Source organism: Branchiostoma belcheri, unplaced genomic scaffold (genome assembly GCF_001625305.1).
Source record: "Branchiostoma belcheri isolate BF01 breed outbred unplaced genomic scaffold, Haploidv18h27 scaffold113, whole genome shotgun sequence".
In the NCBI taxonomy this organism is placed as follows: domain Eukaryota; kingdom Metazoa; phylum Chordata; class Leptocardii; order Amphioxiformes; family Branchiostomatidae; genus Branchiostoma; species Branchiostoma belcheri.
Genome location: NW_017802525.1, coordinates 438,837 through 459,023, shown reverse-complemented (window position 1 = coordinate 459,023; position 20,187 = coordinate 438,837). Strand labels below are relative to the sequence as shown.

Sequence of the window (20,187 nt, the reverse complement as noted above, 5' to 3'; positions counted from 1 at the left end):
CGATAGAATCAACCTCGCTTCTTATTGGTTCCTGAACTTACCTGACATGCGTACTGCGTACAAGGGTCTTGTTCTGACGTCCACTTGTCTCCGCTGTTGTACATCTCACCTTGAAACGTGCAACCTGGAAAAAATTGAAAGAACAAAAAAGAAAAACATTCAGAAAATCTGTCTGGAAAATTTTATGACAATAGATTTTTTCGCTTGAATTTTTATCATTTCTTACCAATTTCTGGATATCATTTCAGTGCATTTTCAACTGTGTTTTCGTAAGATATATCTCTTTACACTTGCCGATAAAAGTATAGATTTTCGTCACCAAATAGACACACCTACACACGACATTGCTTTAGGTCGATACTTTGCTATCTGTGGGTATTCCTTGCGACATTACGCTGTGAATATGCAGGTAAATCATTTTGTATTTCTAAAAGAGTGTAGTTCTTTGCTATTTCTTTCTTATACGTTGAGAAATATGCACAAATATTTTCTTCTCTTTTCTTCCATTCGTTTAGTCATGACACAGGAGAAGGGAAGTGCGAAATTTATTGCTGGAGAAATATTTGACATGACATCCGCCCGTCCTAGCGTGTTTCCTACAACTCGTTAAACCCCAAACACAGAAGCCCCCTGCAAAATGTCGCCCGGAAACTTGTCCGTGCTAGGGAAAGAGTTCCACACAGACCACCCACAAGTCCGTATGACCGCGGCCTTGGTGCGCTAACCTCTGTCTCAACCCGGAGACGACATATGCATGCTGTGAACATTAGATGCCCCCTTAGGCCACAGCAAGTAAACTTTATGGATGACATCCCCCGCAGACTCCAAATCTAAAGTGGTAGGGCGAATAAAAACAAGACGCAAAAAAACACAAGATTCCTACGCCAAAGCAAGGACAGTCCTTCCTCAAGGTAAAAGACACAACATGAAATCAGAGCCTGTCTTGTCCCCTCTCTTCATATTTATCTGCCATCCACGTTCCGGCATGGCAACAGACATCTTTGCCCATTTTCGGCATGTTGATCACTGTCAGAAGGCAACAAAATTATTGTTTTCTTTTTCCAAAATCAGGCGAAAAGTAATGCTCGCGCTGATGCCATCCATAAAAAAGTACTTGCTGTGGCCTCATCTGCCAACCACGTTCCGGCATGGCAACAGACGTCGTTGCCCATTTTCGGCATGTTGACCACTGTAAAATTTCTTTTTTTTTATACAGGCGGAAGTTAATGCGCGTGCTAACGCCATCCATACAAGTTAATTGCTGTGGCCTTGCCGCTTGGCGCCGGAGCGTCGATCCAACCTGTCCAGCAGTGTTGACAGTCTAGCCGCCCACCGGCCGGCCCAAAGCTAGCCAGGTGCCGACAGAACAGAAACGGTAGATGGTGGGAAACGGCAGAGTATCTACCTACGTGCGTGGGTGTGTCTCTTAGAGGATGGAAATCTACACCGCAATCGGCAGATGCAAAGAAATGTTACCTTACAAAAACTCATGTGGACAAAAACAAAATCGCACGCTCGTGTAATACCCTGAAATGGTATCCCAAAATTAGAGGGAAAAGGCACTATAATTACACTTTTGATATCAAGCATTCTTGTGGCAACTTTCCGCCAGGGTTGATGAAAGAAAGGGTAGCAAAAGGGTGGCGTATGGACTCTCTCTGGCCAGTGGATACTGCCTGGCCAATTTCAAGAATTTGATACTGTCTTTTGCCACCTTAGGATCTGCTTGTAAAACACATCCAACTAACTGTACGGTGACCACAAATAATGATTTATCGTTAGTATAACCAAGGATGTCTAAAATAGGCATTTTGAAAGCCTCTTCACTCGCCCATATATCATTTGAGACGGCAGGAGAGTACGGAGTGATTTATTCTGTATAATGACCAGCACGGTCCGTCAGCAGCCTTCACCGGTCCGCCGACCTGCCTTACAGAGCGGGGTCATCCATCATTGCCATGGTTACGGTCCGCTGCACACGTTTGTTTCGAACGTCGTCCTAAAGTCACCCCAGACGTCCTCCCGCCATTGAAGCCCGGGCACGTAAACCAACACGCGCATCGGAAGGAAACAACATCGGCTTTTGTCGCGTTCCGAGCGGAGCTAATATTTATTTTTCTACGTCGTTAATCAAAACTTGTGAGATGTGTGATGTGTCTGGGGTCAGGACACGGTGGTCAGATTTAGGCCAAATGTCCCTGACGTTTTTTTAGAACCAGAACCCTGTTCGATCATGTTCGATCTGATCTGATGTGATTCGAACAGAACGCCTGTTCTTTTTAAGAACCGGAACCATGTTCGATCGTGTTCGATCTGACGTAATTCGAACAGAACGCGTATTCCTTCTTAAGAACCCGAATCAATGGAATTGACGTCATTCGAACAGAACGCGTGTTCCAAAATTCCATACTCTGAATATTTTAAATTTTCTGACAAGCCAACAGCCAACTTCTTCAAGTTAAAGCTGTCGAAAATCTTGTGCCAATCAGAAGAATGTAAATTTCTCCTCTTTCAACATTAGCTTAGAAAGTAGCTTGCCTAGACTGACCAGTGCCTTCGAGTAAAGTTTGCCGTTTTTCTCTTCTGGTGTAGAGCGGTGATGTCTTACACGTGTGTCAGAAAGGCGTATTTTTTTCATGTAAGAAAACGACAAAACATGCATTCGGGCAAGAATTTGCAGTAAAATTGTTATCAGTATCATCCTCACACCTTTGCACTGTTCGCAACACACGCCCCGCTTCTTCACCACCAGAGAACAGTCGTCCAACCGCGGGCACCGCTCCTTCCGACACGTCACTTCCTGGTTCTGTCAGAAAAAAGGCGGGAAAATCACGTCAGAAATTGTCGTCTGCACATCAACACACACACAAATACCCTACACACATAGTTATAAGCATTGATAGAAAAATAGTTAAAGTATCCGTCCATACAGGTCGTCCGTCTATTTACAATATCAACTCATATGTTGTAAAATGTATAAGGTCTTTAAAAAGTTATAGAAGGACTTCGATGTCTTGCTTTTGTGACCCAAACGTCTATATAGGCTCTAAGAAAAGGTTCTGTCCGCCTATGATAAGAAATAGATGTGCTATGCCAGAAGAAAAAGCGCATTATAAAAGCCCCCAAAAGTCCCAATATCGTCGAGCCTGCAAAGGAGGCTAGCCAAACGGACAACACAAGTCCTCAGTCTGATATCGTTCAATGCCGCCTGCCCGGCATATGTCTGACTACTCCATCCACACGAGATGCAAACTGCAATCCCGCGGTGACAGGTCTACCCCCTACAGGAATTCCTGGTCTCGTTCCCAACGACTGAAGAGATTTACTGTTTGATTATTGTTAGAGGTTGTCACAGAATTTAGCGCTAGTTCGCGATATCAAACGAGTTGGATCTTATTGCAACAGTGTGGCATTTGGGTGATACATGATTTGCGACGTCTTTTGGCACAATTTTGTTAACGTTAACTACAATGATCGTCTTTTCGTAAGTAAAACAATATAAATGCCGATAGTGATAGGCGCACCCTTGTACAATTTTATCATCATATAGAGTGTAATCTATACATAAAATCTTCTTGTTCTGTAGCATAAATGTTGCATTAACATGTAACCCATAATTGTCAGATAGTTTGATCTACATTACGACGGGTTGTCACGAATTTGTTTGCTTTGATGGAAACTAGTCATAATCTTTATCAAAACCTGTATCTAAGCTTTCCTGTGCTCTATTCCAAATCTATCTGAATAGCCGTACAGTATTCCATTTCATAATTATCAAATTAAAAAGATTAACTTATTCCAAACATCTATTAAAAAGTTGGACTTGTGCAGATTTTCGACTGTACAGCAGAAGTCTTTGTGTCTTCGGATAAGTTAAACTTTTTTCATGGGAATTATACGCAAAGTCTTTCTTCCAACTTTCTTGCAATTCTTCCAACACAGATAGCCGAGCAAAACAAGCTAATCTTTCACAGACGTCAAGTGGGTAAATGAAGTTACTAAAGGAACAAACTTCGCCTGAAATAGCACATCGTTCTTCTGTGTCGGTCCCTGGCAGTGGAAATGTGGTATCATGTCGGTGTAATCTGCGGTTTGACACCGGCGGCCACGCTCGGGTCACGGTTGTGTTTGGGTTGCGCGAGGGAGGACGGGACTAAAAACTGATCACATCGCACAAGTCGTGGGAACGGGGCAACTTCCCGACAACCCACAAACCAAGCAGATGCAAGGTTCCAGTCCTGCAATTCCAGAACAAGCTGCTAGGGGGCCCAAACTATCGTGACTTCTTCCGTAGCCCAAGAGCTATCTACCACTAGACGCTGGTCGCTTAACGAATTTCATAGACAGAGAACAAGACTTTTTGTACGTTTTGTGTATTTTGTTGTCTTTTATATCATACTTACATTATTGCACTAACCTTAACCCATTCAGGCATAGAACTAGATCAGCACGGTGCTGGAAACCATAGGGCCTTACGAAGGAGCCTGGTGGAGGCTAGGAGATTACACCACCTTTGCCATGACAATCTCTACTCTTTCCGACCGCCTCCCGAAGCCTGGTAGAGGCTACCAGCTTCGCGTTGTCTCTCACTAGCTATCGACGACCCTAGGAAGCCTGGTGTAGGCTATGAGATTACCACCTTAACGCTGTCTCTCACTACACGCGACCATACGGAGCTCGTCTTGGTGAAGTTTCTTGTGTGTTTTGTTGCCGTCTAAACCATACTTTTGCACCGTGCATCATATTTTAATCATAAAATCAACGGTCTCACAAATGTACAGTCGTTCAATTCAGCGATCGGCGTCTAGTGAAAAAGGGACCCCCAGAAAGGCCTGATAGAGGCTAGAAGATTACACAACCTTCTCGCTGTCTCTCACTAGCCGTCTAGTGACATAGGGCCTTAGGGAAGCCTGGTGGGGGCTAAAAGATTACCAGCTTTGCACTGTCTCTCACTACACGCGACTATACGGAGCTCTTTCTTGTCTTCTAAATCATATTTTTGGGCTGCAGCGATCGCCGTCTAGTAAAAGAATGCCTTAGGAAAGCCTGGGGCCTGTGGGAGGCTATGAGATTACCACCTTAACGCTGTCTCTCACTACACGCTGCCATACGGAGCTCGTCTCCCCGAAGTTTGGGGATGGACGGCGGCGGTCAGGTCCCGCGCTCCGAATGTAGATCACCCCGGGAAAACCAAACAAACAGCTCCATTACTCTAACTTCAGATGGAAGCTCTGGAATTCTGCGGGAGGAGGCAGAATGAGATTTGCTTGCCTCGGGTCGCCTGATTTGAGGCAGATGTTCTTTTCTTTCATTTTTTTTTACAAAACAGCTGGTAACGTATGGTTCAATGTTGAGCGGCAACCTACAACAATTCTGGAGGAGAGATCGCAGATTTCTGAGAAGTACTTTGGACTTGTGGCGCTTTCAAGTTCACTTTCGTGTGCCTGACCCCCGTTTCCTGTGCCTGACCTTGTGACCAATCATTCTGCCTGTCAATCTTCCCTCACCCACGTGCTGTCAACCTACTCTGTCCGGACAAGCATACACACAAACTCACTGACAATCCCACCTAAAACAATACTTCCTTAAACAACTTAAGACCAGCAATCATTTCCAAAGACCAAGCTCTGCATACGGAAGGTTGTTTACCTCTAGGCCCTACAAAATACACAGTACAACACTCCAGTCTCATAATCTGTTGACTAGCTTCCCTATGTTGGATACATTTAGGCTTATCGGTTCTTACACTTTTGTACTCAACACGTCTTAGTTCTGGTAGAGTTTGGGCTGAAGCTTAGTGTCTTCTTGTTGTTAGAAGGAAAACTCTTCAGTTAACCAGATTATAGCGAGTTGCTACATGTGGTTGAGTGGGGGCGTAAAAGGGACCTTACCGAAGAGAGATAGGCCGGCCTACGCTAACTACTAGTGTCGGGTCTTCGTCCTAACCTACTTTTGAAGAGAGACTTATTGGATAAAACCGCGGGTCGTCTGGGTGGAATTTCCGTTACAACTACTAGTACTTGAAGGGAGGCTGGGACGACTTTGGGGCAAAAGAAACTTTTTGTAAAAGGTCAACTTTTAGCGATTGACGCTAGGTGGTGTAATGATACAGATTCTGGATTATGGTACAAAGTTATGGTTCTCACAGGTGTCATTTGTACCAGATAATGCGACATTTTTAGAACCCGAACCATGTTCGATCTAAGGTAATTCGAATCGAACGCGTGTTCCGTTTGGAGTCATTTTCCCTTTAAGAATCCCATTCCAATCAAAGGTCTGAAAGAGAAAAAAAAGGACTCTAGATCTGATTGAGCAAATGTCGTTATGTTTTATGACGCAAGGAAGAGACAACAGAAGGAGGGAACAGAAGAAAAACGACTATGACTGTGAGGACTGACACTCGAGAGAGAGGGGGGCAGAGAGAGAGAGAGAAAGAAAGAAAGAGATGTTCAACAGACTTTTTACTCGAAGCAGCCCGCAATACTAACTACGTCTGCTGCGAATCCCCGTCTGTCATCATCCGGCGGCAACTGTATACATACCCGCCAGCCTCCGCCAGCCCGCACTGTGCCAAACCCCCTCAGCCATGACCCCATAACACCCGTCAGCCACGACCCCCTAGCACCCGCCTGACACGCCTGATTGCCATTTCTTCATCCCGTCCTTGCTCCTAATCTCGCGTGAAACGAACATCAGCTTGGTTTAATCGAAATCGACATCAGATGGGGTAAATTTACGGGCGACACCTCGATCCCTCGACACTAAATAACCGCGCACACCTGACAAAAACAACCACGTGTGTTTTCTTGAACTTGACCGTGAGCATCACGTGCGTTTGACCATGTAACGGAAGAACCAGACTGCACTGCGTCTATGAGATATTAATTGAGCAGGTCAGTGAGGTGCCCGAAACTTTGACTTGCGGCTAAATTGATCCAATATGTGAAAATAAGGCGAGTTCAAAAGGACAAGGCTCCGTCTGAAGAGACGATCAGGTCTTCAAAAGCGCCGGATCAGGTGATCGGATGTAGATAGCAACGGGTTACTGACATACTCCCTTTGATTGGAAACCAGTATGCTCAGAAATGTACACGGTTAAAGAAACAATCTGTCATCTTTCTAACCTTCTTTCTTTCCTTCCTTCCTTCCCTTTTCACTTTTCAGGGAATGTTTCTTGCTTGCTCCCTATCTCCTTTAACCTTGTTCTTTCTTTCGTTCACTCTATTTTTCTAGACACATCCTTCTGCATTTTCTCCTCCCTTTGTTGTCAAACTTCTTTCTTCATTATCTCCTATACTTAATGTTCAGAGGAACTTTAGTGCTTATAATACATGTTTTTATAATCGCCGATGAAAAGGCTAAACGTAGCAATTCATTTGCTATTTTCCAGCCTGTTCTACTTTAGCAAAAGTTTCCAATAAAGCCAAGACCAGAGAAACGAAATATCGGAGAAAAACAAGGAGGCTATTGTCAAACATATCAATGGCCGTAGTCTTGTGCCAATATGTTTGTAAATATCCACTATCTGCTATTTCGGGGGAAACGGGGGGGGGGCGAAAGTAGACCATCTGTATCTATATACATGTATCTGCATCAGTATAGCCTGTATAACCGCCCTTGGGCGTAACACACCAGCTTCGCAGGCACGCGGCGCGACGGCAGCTAGCTATATCTCACCGAACGAATTGTTACACTCAATCTTTGCACATTTGCAGTTGTTTGTTTAAAGCTTTCAAGTGATGATGCCCCAACTGTGCTTGGTGGCAACGAGTTCCACGACAGTTCTTGGAAAGTACGAGATTTTGAACAGCTCAACACATCAGCACAATCTGACAATCATTAGAAGAGACGGAGACTAGTTTGTGAGACGGGGCGCAGAAACCGACGCAGAAAACCGACACAGTTTCACACATGGTTCGTGCGGAACATTGCGACACACGTGTACACATGTTCGCGTTTATCTGGGGGCTAGTCTTACGTAAATACGACTGGATCTAGATATAACAAGCAAGGGGCCAACTTCGGTGTAAGGTTCGGGCGTACTGCTGGCAGATTGACGAATCTAGGTTCTGAGCCTCACTGGCATAGTTACCTTGGGGCCAAGTGCTTTTAGCCTACATAGCTACATAGGCCAGCTCATAGGCTCTAAGAAATTTTCCTCCCAAGAAAATTTTACCACAGCCCCCTGAGGTATACTCTAGGGAAGGGAGGACTTTGGTAAAATTTTATTTGGGGCATGTTGGCCCTAGAGCCAAGGAACTGGTCTGTGTAGGCTCTGGAAACAGCCTGGCATCCAGGCTAGGATTTAAGCCGAGTAGAGGAGTTGGAACGAAAAGTAAAATGTAGCTACAATGTTTTCCCTTTTCTTCGTAAAGTCATACAACACATTTGAATAAATAAGCTTTAAACAGGTATTTGATTTGACTGAACATCCTGGAATTGTGGTAAATAGACGTTTTTGTCAGTTTGAAACAATTGAAAAATAGCTTCCCTTTCAGCCACTTATGTGGGTTGCTCTAGAGTTGATTTTTGGTCGTGTTAGGAACGTAAGGGCCTTTGCTCGAGATGTGGACAACACTACAGGGATACAACGCTTTCTTTGTTCTATATCTGTTTCAAAATCAATACGTTCAAAGCGGGCGTTGTGTTCGGGCGACGAAGGGGCAAACTTTCGCTGGCGCCACGCACGGAGACAAACTTGTTCAACGAGGAAAAAAATAGACGACGTCGCCTGAAAGATCGTAGTTTGCTCTTTTTGTGTGTTTCAAGTTGTTTTGAACAAGAAAAAGCTTTTAATGAGAACTTTAAGGGCAATTTCGTCTGAGGACGCTTTTGGCACAAACCGTTTAGACGCAAAACGGTTCTCGGAAAAACGTTTTCAAAAGACGCAACAATGCTTTCTTTTGTCTTTGTAACCTACTGAGCTCTTTGCCGATAACATTTGTACTTTTTGAGAAAGAAAATCTTATTTCTCAAGAAAGTTAAGGCTAGAATAGGACGTATTTAAGTGAAAGTTAAGACAGTAAGCGCTGCAATGTCTCCGGTAACATAGAAATGTCTTGTATTGTAAATTTGCATAGCATGTAAGGAAACCGCAAAGCCAGCCAGTGAGGCGAAGGTCGCCTGTATGTAAACACTACACGCTAAAACAATAAGTTCTAACTAGACAAGACAAACTTTTATTCTTATCTCTGTGTATATTGTTCAGGCCAGGGGGTGAACGGTATGGTTATTTAAACAACGGCACCTTTGAGAGTCATATCTATAATTTCTTAACCACTTAGACGTTTCAGTTTAGTGCCGATATGAAGTAGTTACAATTCGAGGTAGGTCGACGTCGTCGAATATTTTTAATGTCGTGGGATTTTCAGGTAGCAAGAATCTATTAAAGAAAACTTTTTCCGAGCTAAGACAGCTGAATTTAGCCTCTACCAGGCTTCGGGAGGCGGCTGGAAAGAGTAGAAATCGGTCAAATAGAGAGATAACATGCTAAGGGAGTTGGTCCACTAGAGAGCACATTTTGCCGCAGTTCGACGGCGAACGTCACCAAAAGCTATCAAAAGAACAGGAAACACTGAAAGTTTATACGCTTATTTGAACATTTTCTAGAAAATACAATAGGCTTTGTAACTTGTGGTTCTTTTATCTGCAAAACGCTACACGATTCAGTCTTACGGCTATCAGTTGACCTCAGAAGGGTGTTTTCCCCAACCGAATCAAAGCGACCATTCTGGCTTGTCGCGGCTTCGCGCGCTCTTATCTTGACTGCTCCTGTTCTGTCTACGCAGTGTTTTCTGGTGTCTACCTTGCGATGACCGAATTGTGTAGACACCTATCAGCATAAAGCTTTGAAGGGGGTCTATAATATCCTCACAATCTAAAATATTATCTTGAAAGTTCATCTGTGTTGGTAGAAGTAATTATGAAGCGAGTTTGAACTGTAATGCCCACTTTCTTGTGTCGGAAGTTGAAACTTGTAATTGTCGCACGATTGCAGATTCATGGCATTAATTATTCCTGTGATTGTTGTGAATGTATCGTACAACCATTCAGTCGTAGTCGTAAACGCACTTGGCTAAGGAATGTTCACTTTCACTGAAACATACGACGTTGAGTTAGTTGATGTTTACAATTTCTTTCCTTTCCTTTTCTTTTCTTTCATCTAATCCTTTTCTTTTATCTAAGGTCAGCAAAGCTAATTACATATGGAATAGATATTATTTCGTCACAGACGAATAACATTTACACCAAAGACTGTTGCTATTCGGCTTTTCGTAGGTTTCACAAACATTGAAATCCACATCAAAGTCGGTCCGTTTCGCACACACGTGAGTCCGTCCCACGTGTTTAGTTGTTTAAGGCAACTCAGCTTTAACAGTTTTACGGTGAGCGCTCTATATTCAGGCTTCAAAGGGAGAACACTGATTGTTCTTAAGGGGAGAGTTTTAAAAACTTTTGGGATACAATCAAACGTGTGCGCGAGATTTTTAAACTTACCCAAACGGTATTGTTTGAATCCTGAGTCTTCAAACCAGCTGTATAATCAGTATAACAGTATTCGCGTTGTCGCGTTCTATTTTGATCGGTCTTTTTGTGCTTTAATTCTTAATGCCTGCCTCTTTCTCAGCCTTTCTTTTTCTTCTTTCTTTCCCTTTTCTTTATCTCTTTCTTTCTATTCATCTTAATACACTTGTACGTATAGCTTTAAACTCACCTTTTTGCTTAATATTTACATGTTATTTGTCCTACATATCTTTCTTCTTCCTTCCTTCCTTCCTTCCTTCTTTTAATTTTGTCGGCACTTCCTACTAACTTTATGAACTCAACAACAAAATCCTTTCCTGCCCTGCCCAAACGAATTGACCAAAAGTGGTGAAGGTTTGGAATCAGTGAGGACCTCTCCTCTCACCAACAGTCGGAACCAGACCTCGCTTGGGATTCAATTAACAGTCCGACCTGAGGAAAGGGCGGTTTTGCGGACTAGCCTAATGAACACTCGTGATTTGTTTCTTATCCAGATTCAGACGACCTGGTCCCCTGTCTTTTATGTCGGGGCTAACTGAGTCTCCAGGGACACTATTTAGTTATTGTTGATGGAGCTATAAAAGTAAGAAAAGCTTTTCTCGAAAGAAAATTTGTTATCGCATCAAAGGAAGAAAATTTTAATTGTCACACAAAAGCTTATCGAAAATCTAAACACGGAAAGACAAGAATATATCCCCCTTCATACTAGTAGCTTTCTTATAGATCTTATAGATAGATGCACTACTATGTACTTGTAGTGAATTGTTGTTCTACGAATACTACGGTGTGTAGACGAAATTTTCAGCAACGTTTTGAGCGCATTTATTACCATAACTTCCCCATACCTGATTGGTCGTCTGAAAATGACGTAGAATGACGTCATATCGCATATCCAGTAGATCTAGCTGTTCTGACATATAATCTCCAAGCAGATCCATTGGCCAGAGGAGTGTCCATTAGCCACCGAGGTGGCTAATGGACACTCCTCTGGCCAATGGATACTGCCTTGCCACCGTATGATCTGCTTGGAGATTATCATTAGCTGCATCTCATACACCCACCCAAGGACACTAGTAATGGAAGGTCCCTCCGAAACGAAATCGTTTTCACAGCAAGGCTTAAAGTACAGACAATTTCATTAGCCTGCAATCCTGGGGGTTGGGTGAAAAGTAGATTGTCTTTTACGCCACCCCCTCCTGTGGTATAGCCTCGTTGACAGACTGCTTCACAGGCCAGCTTCTAGGCTCCAGGGCCAACATGCTAGCCTGGGTGCCAGACTGTTTCCAGGTCCTTAACAGGCCAGCTTCTCGGCTCCAGGGCCAACATGTCCCCAACGAAATTATACCACAGCATTCCAAGTTTAACATTAGATCTTGAGAAAAATGCGGGGACCGTGGTAAAATTTTCTTGGGTCCATATTGGCCTTGAAGCCAAGGAGATGGCTTGCGTTGGCCCTGGAGCCTGAGGAGCTGGCCTGTGTAGGCCCTGGAGCCAAGGAGCTAGCCTGTGTAAGCCCTAGAGCCAAGGAGCTGGCTTGTGCAGGCCCTGACAACAGTCTGGCACCCAGGTTACTCGTAGTAGTTTCTTCCCAAGCCTATACAAACATACAGTAATCTCCGTTACAAAGTTTGAACAACCCTTGAGTCGGTTTCCTCGCTTGTGGAATGGACAATACCCTTGGCATTAAACCCGCAAATTTTTCGAATGCCCCCCTAAGCTCGCTAAGCCGTCGCCTTGAAACGCCATGTCGGCCTTCGGTGAGTAACTGATATCCCCACAAAATACAACCCGGTGTTAAACTAAGTACGCCCAAAATAGACGCCTCTTTTTACAACCTTAAAACAACCCCTTAACCACTAGAGGCTACGACCTATGAGCAACCACTGAGCGAACCAAAGATTTGAAAGGTCGGCCCACGAATTTTAACGACTTTTTTAAAAGCGTTTTGTGTGTCTTGTCACACTTTTACATCTTGTATCATATTCCTATTACAAAATGGAGGGATCATTTAAATCAAATTTTGGACTGATCTCATTTGACTGATCGTACAAAGAATGATTTTGTACGCTCGTTTCTGTGTTTTGTCGTCTTTTAATCAAACTTTATCACTTTGCATCATATTCCAATTATGAAATTAAGGCTTTCTATTGCGATTTCAGTAAAATAAATAAAATTAAGGCTCATATAAATCAATTTTTGTCGCTCAGTGATCACCGTCTAGTGGAAAGGGCTGACTCTCCAAGCAGAGGTTTGGGTTTTGGCTTATTTTTGGCGTGCTTTTAGTCTTTTTAGACGGGCTTTCTTTCTTGCACTGGTATCTTTTTACGTCAACTGAAAGATACAAGTGCAAATTATAAAAGATCAATAAAAAGCCTACAAACACGCCAATGCCCAAACCTCTGCTTGGAGAGTAGACAGGAACGCCAGAAATGGGAATTGCCGGCAATTTGTGGCAGTAACAATGGGTTAAGTGGGGGTAATAATACGTTATTTGCAGACAAGGCGCTGGGTTCGTGACCCGGGCGACCCCGTGCAGTTGGCATTGTTTCTCTGCCGGGTGGATTTCATCGTCAATTTCAATCATCTGTTTGTCCGCGTCAAACGACGCCCCATTCAAAGTCACAGATGTAATTTACTATGTCAATATCATTCACACTGTAAAAATAACGCGTACATTTTATTAACCGGAAAAACGCAGGACTTAGAAAAACACATTTCTAATGAAATCTTGATACATTTTCGTCTCGTTTCGATGTTTTAATTGATATATACGACGTGCTATGTTAAATTAGCATTTCATGGTAATAAAACATTTTTACCCAAACGACAGTTATTTGGCACTTGCCTAGACATGTATTTATCGACATTTTACATAATGTATACCTGTTGATTATTTTTTACATTTCAAACGCAACGTATATCAATTATTGTAGCGCTAAATCGTGGGAAAAAATAAACCATGGGAAAATGCAAGTCATTTCAGTAGTCTTATAAAACAACAATTCTAATAAGAAATTCATTATTGTTGCAAGAAATAAGAGTGTTCTTTTCATGGAAATGTTGTCGTTGAATTACAGGAATGAATCGTTAAAGAATTATCGTAAAATTAGACGGTTCTTGTAAGAGAGGGTGTTTTGGCAAGACGTTGGCTTTAGCTTCTTTTATGAAGACATTATATCCTTGTGATAACAGACTCCAACACCGGACCTTCCGCCTTTTCGTCTGTTTGAGAAGCGGTCCAGGTAAGTGACACAAAGGTGTCTACACAGGTAAAGGTGTGTTCCATTCACCTGTCAGGGTGTACCCCTTTCACCTGGTTCTTAGCTCACCTTACGCGCCACAAAGCGCGCACCGCCGCTCACAATACGCGCCGAGTCTGGGTCGTAATCACGTCTAAACGTCGGGCCATACATTGAAACAGTGGCGTAATTACAGGTAAAAGGCCTGAATGCCATTGTTTACCGAGCAAAGCCTAAGAAAACAAGAGGAGGCAGAGAAGCGAGTCGGCGCCCGCTCGAGTACTAGGGCGGGGAAAACCGGGAGGAGGGGAATTTACACGCACCCGCGAGACTATCCTGTCTCCAAGCAGAGGTTTGGAGGCATGTGCTTTCTAGTTTGCCAGCTCTCCTTTGGATACATTATATACATTATGTTAGGCCTGTATGTAAAAAAAAAAGCTGACAACATAGAAATCCAAAAAAAGCTAAAAACAAGCCAAGCCTCTGCTTGGAGAGCAGCTCAGACTAGCCCAAGTAGAGTTTAGGCATTTTTGGACGTTTTTAGTTGTTTTGACGGGCTTTCTATGTTGCCAGCTTTTTGTTTGGGTACACTATGAGAGACCAGTATTCCAAAATAAAAGCTGACGGCAAAGAAATCGTCACAAAACGTCTAAAAAACCTCAAAAGCCAAACCTCTGCACGTGAGACTAGGCCGAAACTGCAGACGCCTCCCCTCATTTGCACTGAAATTAACACTGATGGGACGACAGACCACTTTTCGCACACTGCAGGGCTCGAAATACCAGGTACATTTGCACCTTTTAATAATGATAATAATGCAGGTATTTCTGATGTCTTCCTACACCTCATTGAACCTGCACTGGTCCATGTTCTGGGTTTATATACACCTATGAAGTATAAAATAAATAATGGCAGTTGTTTCTGAACTGTTTTGCAGAAAATTACTCTCCGAGCAGAGGTTTTGCTTATGGCGTGTTTTTTGCTTTTTTTTTATCGAGCTTTCTTTTTGTACTGCTATCTTTTTTTACGCCAAACCAACGTAAAAAAAACGACACCATTTCAAAAAAGAAGGCCCGATAAAAAAGCATTAAAACACGCCAAAAATAAGCCCAACCCCAAGCCTCTGCTTGGAGAGTAGCAGAAAGTACTAAGAAGTAGTATTTCAAGCCCTGCTACTGTAGCCAGGCCACACGTACGCTTGGCTGAACATCGGAATCGTAGCTGGCGAGCTCCAAACGACCGTGTCTGACAGGTAGCGCTTTCTTCTGGGGGGCAACTGGCGCCAGGGACGTTTCAACAACTTCTCGCGCCTTCATGCGTTATTCAGAGTCTGCCCCAACACAATTACGCGCCAAATCACCAGATAAAGATCCCATCTAGACTGTCGAAATCTCAATCAGCCGCTAAAAAGACGTCCAGGTCTCTCCACTATTCTCCAAGCAGAGGTTTGGGCTTCGCCGTATTTTTGGCGTGTTTTAGGCTTTTTATTGGGCTTTATCGAGCTTTCCTTTTCGTACTGGTACCTTTTTTTGTGTGTTGGCTTGCTGGCACAACAAAGATACAAGAAAACACGATAAAAAGGCCTAAAAGCACGCCAAAAATAAGCCAAAACCCAAACCTCTGCTTGGAGAGTATGCTCCACTACCTGAAACATGTCTGCATACCTTTCTAAACTGCCCTCACTCCGGGTGGCAGCTCTTAGCGTAATCCCTCCCAACCAATTTATCCACATTTTTCTCTCAAAAGAACCAAGAAAAATATCTCTATTATCACATCAAGATTAAGACAATTGAAACGTACACACGACGCGGGTAATCTAGAGGATTTCGATTGTCGCTATGGCGTCTGGCCGCGCTCATAATAAAACAACTTGTCTTATACTTGTCGAACCCCCGCAGATAACATTAAACACACGAACGCTTGGTCCCAGTAGCATGCAGGTCAGGTAGCCTGTCCCAATTTTATAGGTCTGCCACATTTAAACTCTTTACACAGAACGCAAAAGCAACGCTCTAACCTTGCTCCGCGCCTAACCTAACGTTCTGGCCACCCTTAGAAGTGTCAGTTTCAATCACACAGTTCATGTGGCTACTTCCAAATGTCAGGTGACATTTAGACGATGGCCTTAAGCAGTTGATAAGAGTGAAAATGGTTTGAGACACTGTTGCAAACCTGTCGAGCGAGAGTGACGGGGTGAGTTTCTATGTAGCAAAACAGTCGCAACATGCACGTTTCCATGTAGCAAAACATCGGCAACATACATGCACACATAGGCTACACTCGCAATGTTTGAACGCTGAGAATCGCATTCTATAGCCATATTCAGGATTGTAAGCTAATTTTATGCTGTACTTACTTACTGTACAACTGTTTATTTTTGCTTGGGTAAAACAATGCTGTCTGAGAGAACGACCTTGGACAAACAGCAGGGGACATTCCATGATGTCTAAGTAGCTACTGGCCCTATATAACACTATTAACAGGTAACAGTTTAACTAGAGGGGTGACACTGCTTCCGATGTGGTCGTATGGGTAAATTGCACAGTAGAACTATGCAAAAACCACAAACACACCCTTACTTTAGTGTAGATATAGATATGTGTATAAGAAAGATATACTATTCCTTGCAACCATATATCTTTGTATTCGGCCGTTTACATATTATTATACGTATGGATTTGCTATTAATTATTATTAGCTAGTCCGTATAGAGCTACTTTTAAAATAATTTTTAGTAATTTTTTAAACGATTTAGGAACTCTTTAATTTAAATAGAATGACACTGCTGTAAGGTTAAACAATTTTGAAGAAATTGATCGTATGTAAATTTTGTACTGTATGATATAAGGTTTATTTTTGCTTTGAAGATTTATGTCATCATGCACAAAACTTTAAACACTGGCAATTTAAGTTCATAGCCCGAAGTGGGTATAAGAGGATGTTTACGTATTTCTGAAGGCGAACAATTCTAAATTCTTATGCCTTATGGTAGCAATGGAACTCACGGTCTTCCAACACAGGAAAAGTACCACATTTTAATGGGGTCAGTTTTAGATAGTCTTTAAAAGGCGACCAATAGGTTTATGAGAAATAGTATAAAATTGGCCAAATAGACTAAAAAATTACCATCGTGGATTGCAAAGTGTACTCCTATGGCCAGCTAACTCATTTGGCATATTCAGTATTTCTGGTTAATTTCTACAATTTTCTATTGGAGTCTGGTAGGGGCTGAGTTGTAGATTTCGCGAAGGCGTTTCATAATGTTTATAAAGTGACTTACCAGGCAGATGCAGCTGATACAAGGATCGAAAGCGATGAGAGGTATGATCACCGGTTCTCCCTCGTTCGTACAAGTCGCGATGGAACCTGGAAAGAAAAATTAGTCATTTCTTTTCTATTTCAGACGACCACAACATAAATTTCACGAGGATATAACATCAGTAAACATTAGTAAAATTTATGGCACATCTTATAAGGACCACACTTTTCTGTAAGGAAACATTAAAAAAATAGTGTAGGTCGCAGTAATAGTCGAGTGTACACCGGTATAACATTTTAAAACAGTCAACTCGAGTTACATTCTTGTGATGTTATGTTCTAGTAGAACAACAATCACCACATGTCAGTAGTGAGACTTGTTAGCAGCGGTGTCCTACTGAGAACTTGCGAACGCCGCTCGAAATTTCAACAACCGGTGCACGGCCTTGTGTTCCCCACGCATGTGCCCGCTTGCCCGGTAGGCATGCGAGTTATGCTCACTCACCAGATATAAGCTGCGTTCTTCCCACCGGGGAAACGGTGCACAAAACTACGGCGGTGAGGAGCGAGGCCGCCCGAAGGACCCCAAGCGCCGGTACGGTGACACCCAGTCGGGCCGGCGCGTCCATGGTTGAGCTGGTCGACCACATGTCCTCGCGAAGGAAGAAAACACCGGAAAATCCCGAAAAGATCACGCCTGCACGAGAGACGATCGCTTGTCGTGGCGGCTAGTGTTACTCTGAGCCGGCGATACACGGGGTTAGGTTCCGAAATCGCGGGTAGGGTGACACCGAGAGGGTTGGTCCATGCACTTCGGGGCAGAGCGTCGCACAACACCGCCGGACGGCGCGACTCCCTCCCGCTGGAAGTGTTCTCGAGCTCGGGGTAGTCTCCGGTAGATCTGGGCACGAGAGCACCTGTAGGTGTGCCAACCAACAACCGCCTTGTGGTGAAAGTGACGGTATTTTGGAATGGAAACCTGTTGTGGTTGTTGTAACTGACGGCGACAGGGTGGGTTAAGGGGAGGGGCGAAGGCTGTGGACTGCCGTATGGATCCTTCAATCACTTCGTAGGTTGACAAACGGCCACTGAGAGGCCCGAGGGCGGGCGGGCTCGAGTGGGGAGTGGGCGGGCCGACTGGGGCCCCCGACGGGGTGCTTATGCAGGGGAGGGGCCGCTCGTCCCCTTCTTTTCTTTCGGTCAATCACGAAAACAAATAACGACATAAAAAAAGTAGTAGCTTCCTATACATACAAGCCCCTCAGTCTATGACGTTTACAAAAAGAAAAGCGTATTAATGTTGTTTCGGAACGTAAAGAACTTTACGAACGCTCCCTTAGGTAGCCGCGCGCCCTACAATATTGTCAAACAAAACAATTCAAATATAATATTGATAAGAGAGGGGGGCAGTATAAACAAGGTGCCAGGGCGCCAATGTGCTTTGGGAACTGTTTGTTCAAAGCGCCAAACGTAGTAACAAAACCATTCACAAACTCTGCATGTTATTTGCTGCCTTTTCAATTTCATGATTAAGTGTTTTCTTGTCCTTGATCATGTAACGCTTTGTTTGCTTGGGTTGTACATGTTTTTTCTTTCTTTCAAATAATAGCTCCATGCTTTGACCAAACGTTAGCGTATTATTGTCTCCCATATAATTACAATGCGAGCTAGAAAAAATAGAATAGAGAATACAAATAATTAGCCCGGGGAATATGGCTCGTATTTTTCACGCAAAGGACTGGGAGATATTATTCCCTTTCTGTTGGTCAGTCCCCTGACCCTAACCAGTAACATTTTGTGCCGACCGAATCTATTATCTATTATCCATAATCCCTTAGGAAGGCCTGGTGGAGGCTACAACTGTTATTGGATTGTATGCACCGAGCGATTTGATTGAATGACGACCTATATAGTACAATGTATATTGCACATTTTGCCACACTGGGCTAAGTACAGGTCACAGCAAAATATGATGAACAGATACAGTTAATACTTAAGCTTAATACTGAAATATGAAAAATCAAAACGGGCCAGGTATAGTTAATTCGTACTAAAAATGGCCACTTGAAACTTGTCTTGCGTCTTTTTTTCAGAAAATGTTTCCGTTCAATGCTGTGAGCATTTTACGGGCCTGGCAGTAAACTCGTAAAAATTTTCACTCGGAAACTTGACTTGCGTCTCTCTTTTTTTACAGAAGTTGTCTTGAAAGGTGTGAGAATTTTTTTGGCGTTTAGACCCCCAAACAACAAAGGACGTATGTACACAACACACATGTTCCCCGTCAAGGCCACGCGGTTTTTTCGCGCACTGGTGACTCGGACACAACTGCCGGCAATTATAGAGTTGGCGTGAAATGGTCGCGCGGTATGTTTGTCCACTTGTCGCGACAAGGGGATTAAATTACTCTCTCCAAGCAGACGTTAGGCACGTTTTAGGCGTTTTGCGGTTATCTCCTAGCAGATATTTTGGTGATTGCAAGGCAGTATCAAAGTGGCAAGACGGTATCATATGCAGGACAGTCTCCGTCACTCTAAGTTTCCCTCGGAAAAAAAAAGATACCAGTACGAAGAAAGCCCAATAATGCAAGAAGGCCCCAAACACGTTAAAATTCAGCCGAAGCCTAAACTTGGTTTCACCTCGTAAAAATTGGTTTCACTGGACTTTCAGGTCAAGATATCGAAAGAAAAAGGCCCAAAGCAGTAGTCTCCGCTTCTTCACAGATTTTTCAGGGACCCTTTCCACCAGACTATTAAATACCAGGACTAAAGGAGAACGATTTTCCAGCATAAATCCATTTAGGGGAACTGTTAACTTTACCACAGGCTCACTCCCCTGGCCAATTATTCACCCTAATTTTGCCAAAATTTACTATCCATAACAACTTAGGAAGGCCTGGTGAAGGCTACGAAAACAGCCCCCTAACCTCTGCTTGGAGGCCATATCATGTTACCGACACCCCTCCCCACAGCAGACAATTAGCAGCCGCGGAATTTTCCCCGTCACCAAACTATTTTCAAATCACCACTTTTGTTCACACCAGCGTTGAAACAACACGAAAGGCGACAAACATTCTACACGCGTGTGTGCTGTCTTTTTTTTTCAAGAGCGTTTTAGGTCCTATCGAATTAGGTCGCACGATATATATCTAATATTTACAACAGAAAAT

General features: G+C 43.3%; 1 protein-coding gene across 1 annotated transcript in view; it reads right to left on the bottom strand.

Moving 5' to 3' along the window:
• Positions 1-18,122, bottom strand: part of LOC109462140 (BMP-binding endothelial regulator protein-like) — a 36,943-nt gene extending 18,821 nt beyond the window's left edge. The window contains exons 1-4 of the mRNA XM_019758634.1: positions 17,527-18,122; positions 17,044-17,129; positions 2,710-2,806; positions 42-124 (exon numbers count right to left, since the gene is read on the bottom strand). Coding sequence (XP_019614193.1) covers positions 42-124; positions 2,710-2,806; positions 17,044-17,129; positions 17,527-17,671 — 411 coding nt within the window. The 5' untranslated portion in view covers positions 17,672-18,122. The remainder of the gene's footprint in view (positions 1-41; positions 125-2,709; positions 2,807-17,043; positions 17,130-17,526) is intronic.
• Between the last annotated feature and the right edge of the window lie 2,065 nt (positions 18,123-20,187).